General features: G+C 37.9%; 1 protein-coding gene across 1 annotated transcript in view; it reads right to left on the reverse strand.

Annotated features, from left to right (window-relative positions):
- MORN1 (MORN repeat containing 1) overlaps positions 1–23091 on the reverse strand; it is a 104358-nt gene that overhangs the window by 45412 nt on the left and 35855 nt on the right. The window contains 2 exon segments of the mRNA XM_084651746.1: positions 1106–1191; positions 3637–3770. Of these exon segments, the coding sequence (XP_084507872.1) occupies positions 1106–1191; positions 3637–3770 (220 nt within the window).

Consider the following 23091-nt stretch of genomic DNA (forward strand, 5'->3'; position numbering starts at 1 on the left):
TTTCCTCACCTTTTCCTTTAATACACTATGACGTAGCTTTGTTGATATTTCCTTATGGTATCACAGTTATTTTTGTTATGACAGAAAGCAGCTACCATCAGGGTTATGTGTACTTTGGGATTCCCCAGCCAGTGAATCTACCACTGGCTCATCCCTTGCTGCAGGAAATTTGCTCCAGAATCTAGATTTTCATATAGAATAAAATCTTTACAGCCCTCATGGTTATGAAGATCACATTTGTTTCACAGTGTCAAATGTAACTAATGCATGGATGTCTGCCTGAACCAATAGCTCTGACAGAAGTGCCACATTTCCTATCAAGCTGACAAACTAAACATCAAGATTGTTAATTATTACATTGCTGACCAAAGCAGGAGAATGACAATCATCCTAGGACGATCCGCATGAGCAGAGTCTCAATTTGAAGTTTCGTTTTGATGATGGGAGGATAGAGCTTGAAAGAATACCTCTCCTTTTCTTTCCCCAATTCATCTCACGAACCATGAGAAAAATATGATCACTGCATGATCATTGTTGTCCAAACCAGCCATGCAAAACTTTACTTGCCACATAGTCCAAGACGACTCTTTTTTTAACATAGATTTTTTTCATTCTAAATCATTTCCCCCTTCCCCCTTTCTAATCATCATCACCTTGATAAAAAGTGGACAACATAGATTTTATGTTTGGACTGGTAAATAAGAGAGCAATTTTAGAAGTATGGTCTAATCCTTCTTTACTTATGACATTTCAAAGAGAAAAACTTAAAATGTTGCTTCTAGAAACAGATTTGAAGTTAAAACAAACATATACACACACTTGCTGTGCAAGTTGCCCTGGTATGTGTGTGGTTCTGTTAATTGTTATATCCAAATCAAATATGTACAAATGTATATGTCTGAAATAAATTATAAAAACATTAGAAATATATTGATGTAAAGTGTGAAAGGCAATATTATATGATAATTATGGCCGCGGTTGATAAAGAGAAAACAGGGCCATTTCACATCATAGAAGCACCTGTTGCTTGCTGCATGAAGGTAAGCACTGCTTTAAGTGGAAAGCATCCCCCAGCTGAGCATCAGAAATACTGATTCACACATACCTGCTGTCTACAATTTTCTCCTGTGAGACTGTCATCTTCTCAGCTTTCTCAGCAGGTATCTTTCCACTTGGCTTTTTGCCTCTTTTCTAGAGCGGAAAAAGGAAAATGTATTTCTGCACTGCTCAAGGGGACTTCCAAAAAGTAGAGTTGTAATTTATGATGTGCTAATGTTTTCCTTTGAGTTCATAACTGAGAATAACTACTAATGCAAAATCATCATCACTTGGATTTTGTGGCTTTTGATTTGCATATATGCTCCAGATTCTGCTACACCTTCATTTCACATATTTATTCCTGTAAGCAAAATTTGGCCCCCACACCTACAAAATCAACATCCCTTACATTTCCCTTAGCCAAATCACAGTAAGGGATATGACAGTTTATACAGCTTGATATTTTTAAGAATTTAAGACAATTTGGATCATCTAGTCTGACCTCTCTTACATGTTCCTGCATATTGTAGGATGCTGCCTACTTTATTCCCGCTAAGGCTTTGTCTCATTGGTACATGACTGTTTGCAGCAATGGAGTCTCATCCACCTCCTTTGGTGTAGTCCCAGCCACAACACTACTAACTATTAAGAACCTTCTCCAGAACTTTTCTTTCTTTAGCTTACAGCCATTGGTCCTTATCCCACCATCTTTTAAAGGTATCTTATAAACCACAGCAGGCCAAATGCTACCTCTGTGTGCAACCCTACAGATGTTATTTCACGTTTTTAAATTAATGTCTTCCTTTCAGTTTCTCCATTGAAGTCATTATGGCTGATCACAGAATTTTGCTCTTGGTGTTTGACGGGGCTGATATTTTAAAAACATCAGTAGACTAGGAGAAATTATTTTTGGAAGTCTTAAGAAAATGAATCATTGTTTTAAATATTTTTCCACATTCACACTGTACTGTGTTACAGAGCCTATTTGTGCTGCTGTAGGAAACTTTGAATTTGACAAGGCTGAAAGGTTGATTAGTTTCACTTGTCTTTTTTTTTTCTTTTTCTGACACATTGTTTTGGGCCGCATCCTGAACAGATATATTACAAAGCCAGGGAAGTTATGATCAGGAGCATTACCTGAGTCAGATATTTTTTCTGTTTTTTAATTCTAGTGATTTTCACAGGAGAGATGTTATCTTATATTTTTTATTGTCACAAGCATTATAAGTGAGCAACTGAACATTACAATTATTTAAGGCTAGTTTACAGTCAATTAGATTTCAGGAACTGTCAGCATTATATCTTACTATGGCTCAAATCTAATCTAAAGATTACTTTTGACTGGTTAAAAAGCTATGATTTTGGTAGTTATCTGTTCATACAGAATACCGCTTGCACTGAAAACATGATACATTTGCACTGTACTTTTACTCTAGTTTTCTACATGGAAGAGTGCTCTTCCTGGCTCATGTCTGGTTATTTATTATTATTTCTATCATGAAAGTGCCTAGAGGTCCTGGCTGAGATCAATGTCCCATTGTAAAAGGCAGCTCTTGCCCTGAAGAGCTCACAACCTAAATGGGCAAGACAGACAAAGGGAGGGAGAAAAAGAGATTTGCCACTGTTGCTGGCAGAGCTGGAACTGAATCCAGATTTCCTGAGACTCAGTTACGCATCTTATTCACAAGACTATCCTCCTCAAACATAGTCCACAATCTTACACCATTAGTATCCTATCAATACTATGGATTCTTCATTTTGGTTCTACAGCTGCTGCTGAGTCAAGAACACACATGAAAATCTACAGAAATGAGTGTCTTTGCCCAAGCTTTGAACATATAAAGCTGTACGTTTTGTTAATATTGTAGTAATCTGTATGAACTTCACACCAACTATGAGTCCATGTGTAATTTTTTCCCCCAAAATCTTGTAAAAGAATAAGTAAGTATTAGCTACTGTCGGATTTTGCAGGAAGTTATATGGACTTTTCAGGGGACTTGCAAATCATATTTAGAAAATGAAAACAAACAGATGGTCACCATCATGGTCTCACATTATCTTTTGTTCAACATGTAGGTGAATGTGTTTGCCTTCTCCGTAAATATGACTATTTGGAAGATGTCACTGGAGATAGTGTGCAAAACCAGTCTCTCCCTGCATTTTTAGGTACATTATCACTAATTACTTGTTTGTTTATATCAGAAAAAATATTATGGCGCACCAGATTTCTGCAGATCTCAAAAGAACTCACAGTTGCCCTCTTTTGCTGCATGCTGATTAACATGGGCATCTGGAGGGACAAAGTTGCCAGGAAGTGAAACCCTAACTAACAATTAACATTAGTTATTCTTGCCTTGCCAAATTTGACTTGCTCATGGCTGGCATTTTTCTTTATGTGAGAGCAAAGCAGTTATTTTTTTCTCCCATCGACATCACCACAATGGAAGAGAAGATTTGGTGCTTGGGCTTGTATAATTCTCCAATGATTTTGCAAGGATGAATTACTATTATTGATTTATAGAGGGAACTGAGACAGCTGATAAAGTGTCCAGTTTGCTTGGGGCAAATTAAAAATATTTTATAATGAAGTCTTCTTACTTTGTTTAATTCATCCAAAAGCATGAATGGTTGATAATTAGCCGGAGGAGGTGCAAGCATGATGTTTCTGAAAACAACACAACCACGTTCCACTCTCTGACTGGCTGGAGGACAGAGACTTTCACCTTCAAATCCTGAAAAGTGACAAAGGAAACACATTTAAGAAACCAGCAACAAAATGCTGTGAGCATAATTAACTAACATACCAGCTGCTAATGCTTCCCTCTGTGCCTGATTCTGCCACTCTTACTCACGTTGAGTAATACTTTACTCCATAAGTAACATCATCACTTCTCAGAAGTGAAGATACTACTCAAAATAAATAAGGCAGATAGAATTGGGTCTTGTTATATTTTTTGCAAAGTTATATACTGTAGATATTGTAGGAATTAAATGTACTGTACAATATTCAACTGTTTGCCTTTCATGTAAGTGCCAAGACAAGAATCAAACCTTGCCTTATTGATATCTGTATATTTAATACCCTACTAAAGTCTTGTAATTCACTCAGCAGATGTGTTTTTATATTTGAGGGGGAGGGGGAATCTTCTTTGTGACCATCTGTATCTTATAGAGATCAGGAGAGAAGATGTTTTACATTGCTAATTTATGGCACTACCTACATCACCTGGAACTGGCTGAAGTAGATATGGCAAGACCAGGCTATTGGAAAATGCTTTGTTTGCTTAGCCTAGTAGTTATGCTCAGAAGCAGCAAGTGTTTTCTGCATAATAGAAACAAATCAAACATTTGCAAAAAGCTAATATGGATTTACATGTATTCTCCCTTTATAAAGAGAGTGACAGCAACAGCAAATAAATAAATTATTCAGGGATATTAAAACACTTTCCAGACCTTAAATAAGCTGCACAACACCCCTGAAGAACAGATAAATATTATTAGGCCCACTTACAGTGATGTAAACTGAGGTACAGAGGGTTATGTGACGAGACTAAGGCACACAACTACTCAGTGGTACAGCTGAATGTAGAAATCATGGGGCCAGATTCTTCATTCTACATGAGCTCTGCTCAGGTACAGTGAAGAGGAGGTTGTCAGAGAGCTGGTTGTGTCCCCCTAATTTAAACCACATTGCCCTCGCATATCTTAGAGGAGCAAGGGAACAGCTGTAACTAACACCACGCGCATAAGGACCCTCAGGCCTTACACCAGTGGAGGATTGGGAGTAGTAGAGATCTGTTCTGCCATGCCCTGCCCCACTTCTATAATGCCATTTTCTTCCCATTACACTGATGACTGAGGGAGGACAGTTGAAGGATGGTGAAGCCACTTCCACCAGCAGAGAGTTTCTGACACAGGAGGCTGTCTCTACTGGCCATCTTGACTGATGCGTTGCAAAGTGGAAACTATAGCTAAGGGGTGCACCCTCCTCAATATACACAATATGCAAAAAATTCAATCTCTACTTAATTGTAGCTCTTCTGGCAAAGTATTGCTGTGAGGAATTTGGTGCTGCTGTAGATTTGTCTCTACTAGGAATGCTATAGGAAAAAACATTGCCTGCTTGGCAGAAAAGAAACAGAGATAGAAACGGGAGGCTAGGGAAAGACGAGTGGCAGTATGCAAAGCATGCACGTTACAGTATATTTACCCAAGAAGATTACAGTAGTTACACAGTAAAGATTCAATTCTGCAAGGCACTGAGTGCCCTCAACTCCAAGTGATTTCAATAGTACCTCCAGGAGTTGCTGAGCACCTTGCAGCTTGGAGCTCTCCATGAAAACCAGATGTGCACCTGACAATTATTTCCCTTAGTTCTTTAACTTCCTTTGTTAATGGCTGAGATGACAGGTGGTTAACTGCTTCATGTTTTCAAGCAACGATGCCTGTCGTGTTTTCCTGGTTTAGCCTCTCTTAAATTGTGTGTAAAATAGTGATCAAGTTAATCTGTATGGGTGCTTTTCTAGGATGGCAACCTCCACAGTAACTGACTAGGAAAGCAATAACATAGTCCGTCAGGGCATCAACATGTAGAAAAATAAGAAAAAGAGTCTAGAAATTAAATGCCTCATTTTTTAGTTAAAATAAAAAAGTCAACAAAACATACATGCTGCATTCATTAGACTAGAATGTCCATGTTTATCATTCATAAACTGACCTGAGACATGGAAAAATAGGAATTCTATTATCTCTGATCATATTTTATCCAATGTAGCATTGCAAAACATTTCCATGGATAACATAACTATGTCAAATATTAATTTTAATGTGTGCAAATATTTAACAAATTTAAATAAAAAAATCAAAGATGTTTGGTGAAAGCTTCTCCTTTTCTACCTTTATTCAACAGATTAGGGCGGATTCTAATCTCGCACTAGTGCAATTCAGCAGTATAATTGCACTAAAGTCAATGGAGTTAAACAGATGTAAGACTTATGTGAGAGGAGAATCAGACACATTGGCCTAAATGTTCAAAGTTGAGTGACTAAAGTTAAGTTCTTAAATTTATATTTGGGCTCCTAAATAAAAGTAGTCTAATTTCCAGAGGATTTGAGCACCCACTAGCTCCAATTCATTGCAGTGAAATTTCAAATTGGAAAATGAGGACACTTATTTCGGTGCCTAAATATGGATTTAAAAGTCTAATTCTAGGCAGCCAGATGTGAAAATTGTGATCATTGTCTTCTAAACCATACGAACATGGAGTATACAGCAGTTCCCCTCCTCTTAAAACAAAAAAGACCCAAACTGTAGTCACTTATAGATTCACAGATATTAAGGTCAGAAAGGACCATTATGATAATCTAGTCTGACCTCCTACACAAGGCAGGCCACAGAATCTCACCCACCCACTCCTGCGAAAAACCTCTCACCTATGTCTGAGCTATTGAAGTCCTCAAATCGTGGTTTAAAGACTTCAAGGAGCAGAGAATCCTCCAGCAAGTGACGCATGCCCCATGCTACAGAGGAAGACGAAAAACCTCCAGGGCCTCTTCCAATCTGCCCTGGAGGAAAATTCCTTCCCGACCCCAAATATGGCGATCAGCTAAACCCTGAGCATATGGGCAAGATTCACCAGCCAGATACCCAGGAAAGAATTCTCTGTAGTAACTCAGATCCCATCCCATCTAGCATCCCATCACAGGCCATTGGGCCTATTGACCATTAATAGTTAAAGATCAATTAATTGACAAAATCATGTTATCCCATCATATCATCTCCTCCATAAACTTATCTTGTCTAATCTAAAGCCAGATAGGTCTTTTGCCCCCACTGCTTCCCTTGGAAGGCCATTCCAAAACTTCATTTATACTTCCATGCACACAAGAAGAGCAGTAGCTAGAAATTAGAACAGGGCAGGAGTGTTCCACGTCTGTTCTGGCTACACCCCACTTCCCCCTGAAACCAGCAGACAGATTGCTCTCAGGGTGGAACTCTGGAGGGAGATTCCAACATGATGTCTAGGAGTTGGGAGGTGCCCTCATATGTAACTTCTCATCCTGGAAGGAATAATTTGCATAGAGTGGGGTGTTCTGTGCTTCGGGTGGAGCAGAATAAGGTTGCCTTTGTCTTATTTCCTGAACAAAGCTGAAAAAATATCAGAATTTGACTCAAGTTTTCTGGGAGAGGGAAAAAAAGCAATTTTTTGTAGTTACAATTCTTTATCCTAGGAAGAAAATATTAAAACCAGGTGCCTCTAATTCCAAGTGATGCAGTTATCTCTGTGGTGCCTTAATTTTATCATTAAACGACATTATAAAAAGTTAAGGCTTTACTTCTGCAAGGACATTCTTTAACTAACATCTTTCTCTCCATTAGCTTTTGCTGTAGTAGCAGTATTTATGTTCTGGGCAATGAATGGGAACCATATTGCGTGCAGCATAATTTCAATTTCTTAATGCACTAATAGTTTCAATAAGGACTCTGTATCCACTAAATTTGACTCCCCCTTTTATTGACAACTGTTGTGCAATACATTTTTCAATAAAGTATCTAACACTGAAAAAGCACCCTTAATACTGCATTTTAATAGAAGAACTGGTATAATATTTACTAGGGATGGGGAAACAATCTTAGAAAAAATAACTGCTCTGGACCAAACTCACCCCTTTTAGAGTGAAGGATCATGTGGAGAGAAGAGGTGCCAGTGACCTTCCAGGGAAGGAAGTGGAGAAGGCCCAAATGTGAATAAACCTCCAAACTACTGCATGAGTGTTTGAATCAAGCCTCATGAGTTTTGCCAATTACTAATATTTATCCTTCTTTCTGTATTTCATGTTTGTATCTGTAAACCACGCATTAAGGGCTGAGGAGACACAGCACTGTGGTTTGGGCAAGAACTAAGAGCCAGCAACTCCTGAATTCTAATCCTGGCTGAGACAAGGACTCACTGAGTGACCTTTGGCAAGTTGTTTCAACCTCTGTGCCTCAGTTCCCTCATCTCTAAATCAGGCTAATAGTACTGATTTACCTCACCAGGGATCTGAGGATTATTTAATTAATGTTAGCACAGAGAGAAAGTGCTTTAAAAGGACTAAGTACCATAGCTGTTAGAGCTAAAAAAAAGTCTATTAAGTAATCTAACCCTTCTTCCACTTGGTACTAAGTATACAAAACTGAAATAATTAACTACGCCTTACCTAGGTGCTATGTGACTTCAACTGCTGGCTCATCTATAACCAAGTCCTCCCACCTTCCCTCCCCTTCCTCCTCAGGCCCCTCTTGCCTTCTTATATCGCTCTCAAGTTGTGGCATTCCCCTATTTGACTTTTTTCAGAGTCCCCTTGACATCTGCAGAATCCCTAACATTTAGGCAACTTATGTATTAAAATGGAGTCCATGCCCTAAAACTATTTGAGAAACTGTGATTGAATCAATATTGGAAAAACTAATTGATCAAAGAAAGGTGCTTAAAGCTTATGATTTCAAATTGCCTGGCAGGATTCCACATGTTGGTCACCTCAGAAACGTTGTGTCCTTGTTTATTTATTGGCATCTACATTCATATTTCTGTAATGCCAGATTGCTGACAACACTACACAAAACAAGTATCAACAACAGAGACACTGTCATGAAGGATGCATTAGAAATACCGCAGACAGACAGACAGAGACAATCTTCCTATTAAGATTTATATACCCCGGTTTCACATCCTTAAGCAAAGCAAAGTAGAGCTAAAGCATCCAAACTGTCAAGTTACTCCTTAAATCCTCCCTTCTTGTCTATTTTAATTATGACAATTATGACTTGATCAGCAAGATAAAGGTCATTCTGTCACCTCAGGGGGGTGAGAGCCAGCAGGATAACTAGGCTCATAATGACCAAAGAAGATAGGGCAGCTTGACCTCTCTGGGAGTGAAATGTCAATTAATTATCTTTTTACAACCAACTCTATTATAGCATACTAATCACCTGTGTAGGACATCAAGCTAGACGGTGTGGGAGAGGGTGGGGGAGGAATCAGCAATAAGCAACCCTCACTTAGGGTGACAAGGCAGTTATCGTAAAACTGCAGATGTGACACCTAATAATGGGGTGTAAATAGTGATTAGCTGTTTATAGCAAAATCTAAATGCTGTAATAATTTCTTCATTTAAGTGAACTTTTTTAAAAAAAATAAAATGTTATCGGTCCTAGGGGTAATAGAAATGTCTCATTTAAAGGTGACCAGACACACTGCATTAGTCTTTAATGCTAGATTCAATTAACCAAGAAGCTTCATTCATTAAAAAAAAGATTGGTTGGGGGTGGGGGGAAAGGGAGAGAAAAGTTGAACACAAGACAAATTAAGTAACAAGTATATGGAGGGATTTAGAAAAAAAAGATATTATAAGGCTTTATTTCTTTAACTCTAGTTACAGTGGGGATCACCTCAATGTCACCTTCCCATGGGCAGGACATACATTAATGTGGATCATTCCCCTAAACATATGTACACTGTGATTTACAATATAAGACCATCTGAAAAGCGGTATATACAATTGTAAAAGCTACATTTATGATCCCAAAAAGAAAAGGAGGACTTTTGGCACTTTAGAGACTAACCAAGTTATCTGAGCATAAGCTTTCATGAGCTACAGCTCACTTCATCGGATGCATTCAGTGGAAAATACAATGGGGAGATTTATATACACACAGAACATGAAAAAATGGGTGTTATCATACACACTGTAAGGAGAGTGATCACTTAACATGAGCTATTACCAGCAGGAGAGCGGGGGGGGGGGGGGGGAGGAGGAAGAAAACTTTTTGTAGTGATAATCAAGGTGGGCCATTTCCAGCAGTTAACAAGAATGTCTGATGAACAGTGGGGGGTGGGTGGGGGAATAAACATGGGGAAATAGTTTTAAACCTGTAATTTATGATCCCCTTATGAGCTACTGATATCCAAGTTATGCCTGCAAAGTATGTGTATGCATGTACAAATAGGTAAATACACGCAAGTACTGTGACAAAAGTGCATATTTGTACATGTAAATGTGATTTGTGTGTACACAAACTCTGTAGGTGCAACACAGGCCCTATAACCAAAAAGAAACAAAATAAGCCACCACAAATTCAATGCCGCCTCTCTTTACGTTATACATACAATCAAATGGCAAAATGATAGTAAAATTCTTTTCACAAGAATTCCTGCTAAATGAATCTCAGAGTCTTGATTCATTTACTTCAACACAGATGTTAGAAAAAGAAAGAAAACATTCAGAAATTTTCTAATCCACCTTCCTACCTAGTGCAGGATTGTTCCTAACAATAGGGTTTTAGCCTAACGTATACAGGAGGTAAACACAATATTTATTTTTATGCCAGGTGTCAACATTTTCCATCATTACAAAGCAAACAACATGGTTTGAAATTTTCAAAAAGTACCTAAGTTTCTTAAGAGCACAAGTACTACTGAACGTCACTGGCACCCTGTGCTCCTGAATCGTACCAGTACTTTTGCAGATCCCAGCCTTGGAGTACAGATCAATTTCTGGAACCAGGCGCTGGGATATATTGATGCACCAAAGACACTAATATCAGGTCCAATCCTGTATGGCACTGAATTCCTGCTGGAAGTTGCTGAGTGCCCTCAACCCCTACAGATTTCAGAGTGCTTAGCACCATGCAGGAGGCGGTCAGTACTTTGCAAGAATCTGGGTCACAAGGGAGAGCTTTGGCTCAAAGGCGTTAAAACAGGAAACTCAAATAAATCTGTAGCATTGCAAAAGACAGAAGGCAATCTTGATCTTTTTCCTATTCTTTAGCACTGAGAGTACACTGTTTCTAAAGAGAGGCTTGTCATTGCACAGGGCTCTTTAAAGGTATTCTGAAAGGAAGAGCACTGCACTTTCAAGAACATCCTGCTAAAAGTTGTATTGTCTTCTATATAGATTCTTATACGACAATAATCACTGTAGTACCTGAGTGCCTTGCAGTAGTGCACTAAGCAACGTGACTAACATCTGTCACGTTTTTTTTCTTGAATATTCTATTACTTTAGAGATATTGTGCTTTTAAAGAGCTGTTTTTTAAAAATAAAACTGCACATTCTGTACTGCACCTAACCCAGAGTTACCAGCACTCTCTCTTTCCAAGATTATTCTGCACTTATGTTTTTCTACTACCATATTAAAAAGCTGCTGGTTTGCGCTTGCCTTACAGCTAGAGTTTTGATATGGCAGAGATGTAAATGGAACATGCAACAAGAAAACATTTCTGTTGGCAAACCTCTTAATTCAGGTATATAGTCAGGATCAACCTCTGAATCACAGGGACTGTTTTGAGGTTCAATCCAGAAAGTACAATGCCATCAACAAATATAGGCATCAGTTTTCTGACACCCCCACACTGCTTCCAGAAACCCAGGCAAACTGGATTTAAAGGAGCTTAACAGTGCACAGCTTTTACTATGGCAAATGGAACAAACAGTTGCTATGAGATACAAAGTTTAGAAATAATTTTAGATCATGTTCCAGATTACCAAAACCTAAAGTAAACAACTGATTAACATGGTCTCCTGTGTGGAGACCCAATCTGTACAGTGGTTGAGTACCCTGAATATTCATTGCAGTGAAGTGGAGTTAAGGCTGATCAACACCTTGCAGGAGTGGCTCAGCACCTTTCAAGGCAAGGCCAAGAAACAGCGACACTGTCCAGATTGCTTGGGACAATACAAGCATTGGGGCAAAATATGTATATCCACATCACTCACACATGGACAGGATTTTCTCTAGGGTATGATCACTGTCAGTCATGGAGTAGGGGGAAAGATATTATGTTCTATTTAATTTCTTTCCCCTATAAAATTCACCATCTTTGCCAGTGGCTTTCAACCCAGCAACTTAGCTTGACCCCAAACTCCACAGTCTAGCACGCTCAATGAATAAGCAGAGCGCTAGAAAATTGTGGGACAATAAAACTGAACTTTTGCAGTGTTTAGTATTAGGGAGGTTACTCCTTACCAATGTACGCTAAACATTTGGCACTAATCAATTTTTTAACAAAAGTGAAAGATAAATAGTGACTATATTTGCTTTGGCCCTTATATCACAGTTTCGAACATTTCTCTATCCCTCGGGCCATATTTCAAAGGCCTTCTGGTAACAAATCAGTTGCTATGTATGCAATAGTATAATGGTGCCAGTAATGCCTATTGTATGCCTTTGGGTTTAAATTAAGTTGGTGTTTCCATTACACACCCCAATTTCAGGGTCAGATAACTTGATTATTCCAAATTACACTGAATGGAAAACATTCCAGTGGAAAACCCGAGGAGACAACATTGTAAGTGTTAAAGACAATGGCAAAACTGCCAGTGGAAGCCTCTGGAGACCGTATTAGAAACTGAAGGCAATGGCCAAGGAGTAATTTAGTATTTTGCACATTGATCTGTAATATATATAAAATACAAACATTCCATTTAAGCCAGTGTTAAACAACGTCTGTAGCTATGCCTGGTTGCTAACATGTGGAATGCTAATGTCATTTGGGTCAAACAATGGAAAATACATGTACAGTACACACATTCAAATAAGTTTAAACTATTAATTTTTTTAAAACTTACTGTATTTTGCCAATGTTCTGAAATGGCAAGATCCCAAATACAGTTCAGCTGTAGATTTCTTCTGGGACAGATAACTGTTTGATACCTAGTGACCAAGTTTGTTAGTGTAAGCTTTGAGAAATGACAAGTCTGTTTCTAGTTTAGTTTCCAGACAACAGTTTACATCAATCTAATATGATGCCACCAGAATAAAATTTGCACCTGGCACAAAAGATCCCTTAGTGGCTAATCACTGTCTGTTTTTTTCATTTGAAATGGCTCCATCTGGTGTAAATTGCATAGGACTAGTATCGTTAGCTAGGACCCAGGCCTAGTTTGCCAATACTGCTAAAACTGGTTTCATTTTGTTCATCATAAATCCTGTCTGGAAAGCTGTTGACATAGCCAAACGGGTATTCTATTAATTAAAATATATATATATATATATATATATATATATATAAAAAACTAAAAATATAATTAAGGTGAATTTATCTCTTGGTACTGCTTAAAAAAATACAGCTGATGTTCGAAAGAAGTGTTCAAATTGCCTATAATAAAAATGAGCCACACAGAGCTAAAGCTGCCAGATTTTCCATAAGGAAAACACTGCATGTTTCCAATAGCAAAACCCAAACTTCTCTAATGTAAAACACAGGCAACAGATTTAACAAATAGTTTGCTTTCACTGCTGGCTCAAAAACATGAAACAAGGAAGACAGAGATTTCAATCAACCGTTAACTTATAAAATTATGTTCCATTTGAATCCTGAAAAACTAATATCAATTAACAAACAAAAAACCCTATGATATGTCAAAGCCAGGTTGTAATTTAATTTGACAAAAGCTATGAAATTAAGAGCTAAGGCTGCTACTCCATCCTTAATTCATGCCGTTGAATCTGAGTTGTCTTGCCACAGGGCATGGAGCTTACTGAACATACTGTATGCATTGTAATACCTATGAACAAAGGTGAGGGTGGAAAAAATATACCACTAATCAGGATGAGGTCCAAAGACTGGATAGCTGTCATGACTGCATTGGAACTCTCTTAGCCAGAAGGATGTGCATTGAGAATGATTTAAAGTACTTCAAAGAGTTGGAACTTGGGTCTTACACAGGAGAAAGTTGTACCAATTTATCTATATGGGTTTAAACCATTTAGTTAAATTAGTGTAACCCCCATGTGTGGACAATCTTACTCTGATTTAAGAATGACTTGTATCATGGGAGTTGCAGCAATGTAATACAACTTTCTTGCAGGACAATGCTTTGGTGCACTGTGACATATGTCTGAAGTGCCACAATAGGAACTCAAAAAGGAGAGTTAAATAAACAGTCTTCTCGTGACTGTAGTGACCACTGGTTGGACCAGGGGCCATATACCCCCTGCACCACCCGGCATAGGAGCTTGTGTCCCATGGATCTGTGAACATTTACTTAGGGCTGAGAATGTTCTATTCTACTTCACTGCCACCAAATTTTGTTTTTCATCAAGTGCTTACAAAAATGACAGCTTTTGCATCCTAACATGAAATTAAAAATTTTAAAAACACAGCGCCACCAGCACCAGCTATGCCAGAGGAGGAGTTAAAAAAACCCTTGGTCTTCCGAAATTTCATCAACTGCAGCCAGCAGAACAGTTGCAGGTGGGCAGAGGCAAAGGCAGGCAGACGGCCTTCCTTTACCTCACCCCAAACCCACTGGAACGGGCTCTCTACCACACATCCACTCTCCAACATGCCCACCAGTACCAAGTGTTGTGATGGTAGAGCACAGAAACCCACAGCTCCCTGCGGAAACCTCAATAGCCACAGCTAAGGAGCAGAGCAGTAGCAACACCTTTTGAACACACTGAGTCCCCATTCCAAGCTGGGTCTCACCGCATATTCCCTCCTGGAACCTTTAACTCTTTCCCTTGCTCACTAATACTCATTGTCCTCTACCTAGATTGTGAGCTCTTCAGGGTAGAGACCAAGCCTTGTTTATCTGGTACTGAGAGAAGAAAGAAATCATGGATAGAAATTTTGAATTTCAAAATTTCAAAAACATTTATGTTTTGCTAAAATTAAAAGATCTTTTTTCAACGACAACAGGACCCAAAAGATTCTATTTCTGATCCAAAAAAACAGAGCACCCACTCCACAGTGAGCTGCCATCTCCCCTGAACACTGACTTCACTGCATTGGAGATCTCTCTCACCTTTTTCATAGGTGAATTTCTCCCACAGCAAAGCACTTTGTGAAAACAAGTATTCCAATGTGAGAAGAGTCAACAATCTATTTAAAAAAATTACATTATTTTACAATATATATTTTCCCAGACTTAAACCTCAGAACATTGTGATTTCAGGACAAGATGTTTATTAACCACTCAGAATATGGATTCTTAATGTAAATGCTGCCACAATCACATCTGAACTTGAGGTAGAGGAACTGATACAATAAATAAAAAATAATACTTAGTTCTTATAGGGCCTGATCCACAGTTCTCAAAGTATTTTTAAAAGGAATGTAATTATTATTTCCATTTTATACCTGGGAAAATGGAGATACAGGGAAGTGAAGTGATTTGCCCCAGGTAAGATAGAAGATCAGCAGCAGATCTGAAACTAAAATCCAGATCTCCTGACTCACACTCCAGAGCCTTATTCATTGGACTGTGCTGCCATACAAGACCACATTTCATTTTCCGGAAACTATTAGCTACAAATTCCAGTACATTTGTAACAGGAATGACCTAACACAGATTTTTTAAAATTACGTAATTCTTGCTGAGCCCCTAGAAACTGTCACACCGATGAATGCTTTAAAGCCAAAATACTTCAAACTGTCCTGCAGATGAGAAAGACAATTCTGCAATACAATTTCAGTTTGTTGGTTTTTGTTTTTAAATATAATGTAAGGTTATCTTTAACTATGTGATTTTTTTAATGTTCTCAAATCCAATTTGCAAGGAATTGTTTGAAACGTATATGCTGCAGCCAGTCAGACAATAACAGTTCTGCAATTATCAGCACCTGCATTACGATTCAATGGGTTTAAATTACTAAGGGGCCATGGCAGATACCCTACTGGCAACAATTAGCATAAAAATGTTCTACAGTTTAAAGCTGTGGGTGGGAATTACAAAAGGTTAACAGACTAAATATAAAAATCTTTTTGAATATAAAATCAATGTGCTTTGTTACTAAAATCTGGGTACTGTAATTTAACCAAAATAGGGTTTAGAGTATCTGGCAATCTTCCATATGCATGAGATAGGCTTTTCTTCGAAGCAAAATGCAGAGCAGCCAATCTGAAAGTTTTTTTAAAAAATGAAACAAAACCTAAACAACTAAAGTGTTTCATATCAATAAAATATTCCAACATGCTATTATATAATGAATATGAAGGAAGGTCTCTAGATAGATACTGAATCTGATTAGATAAAGGTATCAACAATCTTTTCACTGGACATTCAAAGAGGAGGTGTATCGTAGTGGTCAAAGCATTAAAAGCTAGAAATTTCTCGGTTCAGCTCAGTTCTAATATTAAACTAACTTCCTCTGGGACCTTCCATCAAGTCACTATAGGACACATTTTCAAAAGTGGCCTCTAATTCTGCATGCCTACATTTAAACATTCAAGGCCTTGTTTTTAACAGTGCTGAACAACCACAGCTCTCAATTACTTGAACTGGAATTATGTACAGAAGGATAGATGGTAATGGAGAAGTTAAATTTGGATTATTAAAATGACTGAAGCAGAAAAAAGTTTTAATTTCTGAAAACAGCCATAGCAGGACAGACATGCCAGATGGCCATTCTCAGGGACAGAGTATCTCACACGAGGCCCCCCCTCTTGGTCCAGTTCAGAATTATGGCAATGTTATAATTTGCTTTGACGGAACACAGGGTGGTAGATGGTCCTGCAGGAACTTTGATCCTAGATTAGTGAGGACTTTGTCTTTCAAAATTGAGTCATTTCAACGGTCATTGATTAACATGCGCCTTCATTTGTCTCCCATGATGTTTGTCAGACACTGGGGTACATCATTCTTCAGCTCACCTGTATTATAAGATGAATTTCAAGATCTTGTGTTGTATTCACAATTCTTCTTGCTACAGAAAACTGGATGGACTCCCATCAGAGATTCACTGATCAGTCATTGGCCTAAGGGATCACTATTGGAGTAAGCTGAAGAGCTTCATCCCTGACCCCACAACAATCAAAGCACTTACCATCTATAGTGCTCATTGTCAGCTGTCTCAGGGAACAAGAGCCCATGAAAGAGAAGTGAGCACAAGTCCATCACTGTAAGGCAGAGTGCAGGGCATTATCTCTAGGCTAACTCAAACCTTTCCGAAGTATTTCAGGAAAGTATGTATCATTATAAATTCTAATTCACAACACACACATTATGTTGTTTTCAGGACAGAAATATTAGAAAAAGTATCTTATGTATAAAAGTAGCAGTATAAGTGAAAGTGGAGAAGAAATTTGTATAGCAAGAGTCTAATTCCAAAGCGATGCCTCATTAAACGGAGTTAATGGGGATGTGCTTGAGAAACACCAAGACCCCTTTTATCACAATTAGTGCCACATCTCTGGCACTCCCTGTTAATCTAATAGAATCAGCATGTTCAGGACTAGCCCAGGGTTTTTAATTGCAAAATCGGCAAACACATTAATCATCACTTTATAGCCCTGTTGTTGTGGTGGAGAAATGAGATTACAGAAATGTATCAGAGGTCACAGACAGGAACTCTCACAAGCTTATTTAGACTTTTAGTCAAACAGAGAAAAGAAATACAGACACATCACAGGTTACTGTAAGATGCTCCTTCCTCTTCCCGCTCCACCTCTCACCTTAATTCTTTTATACACACGTGGGCCCAGGTCACTGACTTCTATATGCTTTCCAGATATAAACTTGTACAAGCAGGATTTCCCTTCCCCTTTGGACAGACGGCTTGCCTGCCACAAAGATTTCCCAACATTATAGTGTACTTATTTTTAACAAATGTTAAGACTGAGCAAACCACAGATGGAGAGTGACCTCATAACCTCAAAAATCTTAAGGGGAGAGTGGAATCAAAAATGAATGCAAAAAAAGTGTTAACCCTCTGAATTCAAGAGCTGCCATTTACTATTTTTTCACTAGCAGTGATTTCTGGTTAGCAGGCCAAATCTTGGTTACATTTAAGTCAATGAACATTTTGCTAATGTCTTAAATGGAACCAGGGTTGACCCAAAATCAGAATAACTCTCTGTGACCAGGGGGAAGGCTATCATCATGCATTGAACCTTGAGCTCTCTGATGGCTGTGCAGCATGTTTCTATTCAACCACTGCATCTGCAGGCTGATCAGACATTTTTCATAGACTCAAAGGCTATAGGACAGGTATGTTCTGCTTAGCACAGAGAGGTGTAAACCACTGCACTACAGAGGACCTGGGTCCTGGAAAGAAGATTCATCTTGAACCAGAGTAGGAAGTGTTTCTATTCTCTACCTGATACATTTTGTGCCTTAGCAGCTCCGTGAACACTGGAGGAAGGAGGGGGGCTGAATCTGATGCCATCTATGGAAAGCGAATGACTAATCCCTGAATTTAAATGCCACTCAACTCTTTCAGAAACAGAAATAGAGCAAGTAGTGCATATACTACAATAACATAATCCTTTTTGTGCTATGTTTCCTTGGCTGTGTGTCTGTCTAACAAAAGAATGGTGACATACTATCTATACTGGGACAGAACAAAATTATCTTGCTTGAAAAAAATACAGCTGCATTTTATATTTGCCATTTAAATATTTTTAAAAATCGCAACTCAACCCACGAACACAAGATGCCTTTGAAACACTTTGGGAGCTACAATTTTGGGCTCTGGTTGTATAAAGTCCTTACTCAGCTGCTCCCTTGAAGAAATCCGACTCTGAAATCCCACTTGCTAAAGTAAGGGTTTAGAGCATCTTGGCTTTGTTTTGTTGATCTTTCCCAGACAGCAGGCAGGATTTTGTCAATTGAGTTTCTCATCTTTGGAATGGATTCCCGTTGGCCATCTGCTATAATATGAGTCTGGGGGGCATTAGATTGAGACTTATTTATTTCATTTAGTGCTTTGCTTCTGAGTCAGGTCTTTCTCTCCCCCAAGAGCCAAGATACCAATTCTCGATAAAGAATAGAGGTGGTAGTTTCTATTTTACCCTCCTATCATGAATAATACATGTAATTTATGTGTTTTAATTTTTGCAATGAACACATCTAGCTGCTAGGGTGATAGGTACAGTAGCAAATAATAAAGTAAATAAAATCCAATATGAAAAGCATTCTGATATGTACATAACACAGCAGTAATGTTTTAAAAAGAGAAGCAATAGGACCTAGTAGAAATGCCACTGGTCTGAGACTCAGGATACCTAATTTATACTCCTGCCATTGGTCTTCTGGGTGACCATGGGCAAGTCACTTTACCTTACAGTGCCTCAGTTTCCCCATATGTATAATGGAGACAATGATATTTACCTCACTTGTAAAGTGCATTATTATTATAAAACAATTTGTATTCACAATTCCTTTATTCATAACTTCCTTCAGGCATGGAAATATTTTCCTCTTGCAGATTATTTTTAATCTGCAAACACAGTTTTACCTGTGCACTAAATGGACTCTAAATTATCATGACAATTTTTCTCTATATATTCCTCCAACTAAGCTTCTAATGCCAAAACTTCTTTACATTCACATAAAACTGTGGGAATAAGAGCACTCGTCTGGGAATAGCATTTATACTATTTTGTTCCAGCTGCTGCAGAGGCAGTTGAGGGAGCATTCAACGTGTCCTTTGCGAATCCCATAAAAATAAGCCTTTTATCATTATTTCTGAGTGGCAGATTTTTTAAAAAGTATAGAAACTTAGAATGCAGAAGATTTTCCCCACCTATTGTAATATTAAGATAAGGTTTATAAGCCCCAGAATTGACCTGACAGTGTCATTTTAAGCAATATTAAAAGAAATTACAGTGGGAAAGGAAAATGCTATATTGCTATTACCAGTGTTACTGAAAAATCTCATGAGATTAACAATGAAACATTACAATAGCCACACTTTGCTCAAATGAGTATAACAGATATCTTGAAATAGTGCACAATATGTCATGAGGTTTACTGTACTGGCTGTGTGATTACACTCTATTCCTTGTTCCTACAATTCACTCAAGGGTAGTAAATGTATATCTCAATATTCCTAGAGCTCATTTACACCAGATCTGAATTTGGCTCCTAGGCCACCTGGTTTCAGGTGCAAGATTGTGAGAAACAAATGGGAAGATCAAAGATTCTTGGGAAGGTGCCACACACAAAAAATAATATTCATAATTATGTGGATTTCAACTGTTCCTCATTGCCACAATCCTAATAAAGTTCTTTAAACAACTTTCAAGAAGTAAGGAATGTACAGAGGTGTACAGAGAATAAGATTATTGTAGGCATTATGTATATTAGTTTCTCATCCTATTGCTATAGTAAATCTTAGGTTTTGATATCTGCATCCTTTATTTACAAGAAAGAAGAGTCCAAAACAGAAAGCTTCCAACTGACAGAGTGGAAAGAAAAATCTCTGGAAAAAGACAGATAGCGACAATCTCTAAATCCAGTAAAGCTAAAAGAACTAGTGAGCTTTCCTGGAGTACAGAATCCCAAAAGACTTTTGGAACCTTTAGAAAGCCTCAGTAACTATGGGAAAACTCTATATAGGGCTACATCTTGGTTGCTTTACACATGCAGGATGAAAGTCTGACCCTACTTAAATCAATTGGAGTTTTACTATTGACTTTAATGGTTCCAAAATTTCACCCACATATTTTATTTCACTGGAAGTGTTGTGAGATAAATTGGATTTGGTCCGCAGCATTCACAGGAGAAAGGATGATTAAAAGAAAGTGCTGATCTAGAAAAAACAGGATTTTTCACACAAAATGTATCATATTCTACAGTGATGGAACCATTCAAGAACCTAGATAGACAGAAGTATCATCGAAATGGCAGTGGACAATGGTTGGCCAAAACAGGTGGTGAATGTTGGTTGAACAATTTAGTTCAGGTAAAAGCAAAGCTATAAATAAAAACAACAAATGGGAGAGAAGTTAAAAATATATCTGTAGGATGTAGAATTCTGAGCTTCTTCAGAGGAAGAGACATGCAAGTACCAGATTTCAAATAATCAAACTTCTTAGGAATTCTTTATTCATCATGGCCCAGGTGAAATAGAGGGTGGAGCTGAAAACCTTTGCAGCAGAACGTCTGTCTGTAGTGGAAATGAATATCATGTCTTCAAAGAAAAATTTGATGATCCTGAGGCAAGCTACACTGATGATGTCAAAAGTTTTAGCACCGAGGACTTCAATGAAGGAGTGGGAAGCACTGATGGGGAGAAGTGGGCTTTGATGTTAGCTCTGAGGATCCGGCAGCGTGCATTAAAGAAAGCAGATTAAGAGCCTGATCATGCTGATACAGAAGTCAAAGGTAAAACTCCTATTGACTTCAAATCTGAGCAGGATCAGACCCTCAATAGTAATTTTAAAGTAGCAGATTCCGATCAATCTATTTTAAAGTAAAAAATCTTCAAGGCAGAATGAGAAGGCTCCTGATTATTCTTTTTATACCAGTGTTTATACTCGTGTCTGACTGGTCAGATGTCTAGACAGAGGACTCCCTACAGTGATTAGAGGTGAGATACTCAAAAAAGGTCTATTTAAAAAAAAGAAAACACAAACACTTCTCTGCTACTTTTTTCTAATAATGTTCAAGGAACAAAAAAAGTATAGTCTCTTAATCTGGTTAGCAAAATTATAACTTGTTAAAAAACAACCTTAACATCAGTGTGAGAGAGAATGTGTTTATTTTGCAACATGTTTTTCAGCGAAAACACTACAGAATGCATGTGACCTCATGTGTTTTCTTTTAAGATATACTCTTTCTTGGAGATACTAATGGTGAGTCAGTTGTTATAGTAACTACCTTTTCATTGAATATCATGCAGAAAGTATCTCTCTGGCATCAGATGCTTGTGCTACAGTAAATTACGCATCCAATTCTGTCAAAACATTCTCAGAACATATTTCTTTAGTAAATGTTCAGTCCCCCCTTTTCTGGTTTTCTCAGTTTAGAAATTACAGGCGTGTTAGTCTGTATTCACAAAAAGAAAAGGAGTACTTGTGGCACGTTAGAGACTAACAAATTTATTTAAGCATAAGCTTTCGTGAGCTACAGCTCACTGGGAACTCCTTGGCCACATACCCTCCCTTTGCCCCCACGCCCAACCCCAACACATTGACTTGTAGAAGTTTTTGAGACGTCAAACACAGTATTGATAATTAGAAGGTCAAGATGAAAGTATATTATTCTCCCCGGTTATTTCCTTAGTAGACAAACACATTCTTTATTAAACTACCGCTGATGAAACTCTTTTGGTACTACAAAAACTGCCATAAACAATGTATTTTAAATATGAAGATATGCAGAATATCATATTTTACAGATTTGATAGTGAGATCTACTCTTCTAGGACCCGATTCCTCAAAGTTTATGCACATGCTCAAGTATTTTGCTGGACCAGGGTCTCAGGCACTGTATGAAGAAAGGGAAAGTAGATTGTTGTTGTATTTGGATTTTGTTAATAAACATCACATGGACTAGCAAGAGCTCCAATTGTTTGAATTCCCAGCTATATCGTTTGTTGGTTTTGTATTCTGCGTACGAGGTAACTTATTTTAGCAGCATGTAGGCTCTCTTCTGTCTCCCTATTTAAAAAGATGGAGGATAAGCGATGGCTCAGTAGTTGATTTCTATGCCTTTTGTTTCCTATTTAAGCTCAAAATATCATCATTTGAAGTGACATTCTGGTGAAATGAGAAGGGAATCCAAGAGCGTTTTAAAACAAACAAAAAATAACCAAAATAACACTCTCCTCTTTGTGATTCAGCAGACTGAGGGATAGGATTGCACATTTAATGGAGTTAGTATGGTAAAACTTTAACAGGCATGAATTAGAGGACGGAATAATTAAAACTGAACACTAGTGGCACAAAAACAGAGAGAGATAGATATAGAGAGAACCTGAACTTTTAAAAGCACTAATCTTCTAAACAATCAACCAGTGATACGTTTGGGTTGGCGTGAATATGAAAGCTCCATGCATTCCTCATCCTGCTTCCAATTGAAAACTTGTTGCTCAGTCTTATAAATTCCCCAAAATGTAAGATACAACACAATAAATAGTTCTTCGCTCCACAAATATGAGAAATATTTTAGCTGATGCAGCAGAAAATGTGATACTATAGACCAAATTTAAATCAGAGGGATTAAGAGAAGCTGGACAACCAGCAAAATCATATTGCTGTTATCAATGCTTAGAAATCTCTTCTATATTGCACTTTGAAGTCTTGTAAAAACATCAAGAACGTAAGAGGAATATTCTCCCTTAA

Source organism: Lepidochelys olivacea (assembly GCF_965140295.1).
Source record: "Lepidochelys olivacea isolate rLepOli2 genome assembly, chromosome: 18".
NCBI classification, from domain to species: Eukaryota; Metazoa; Chordata; order Testudines; family Cheloniidae; genus Lepidochelys; species Lepidochelys olivacea.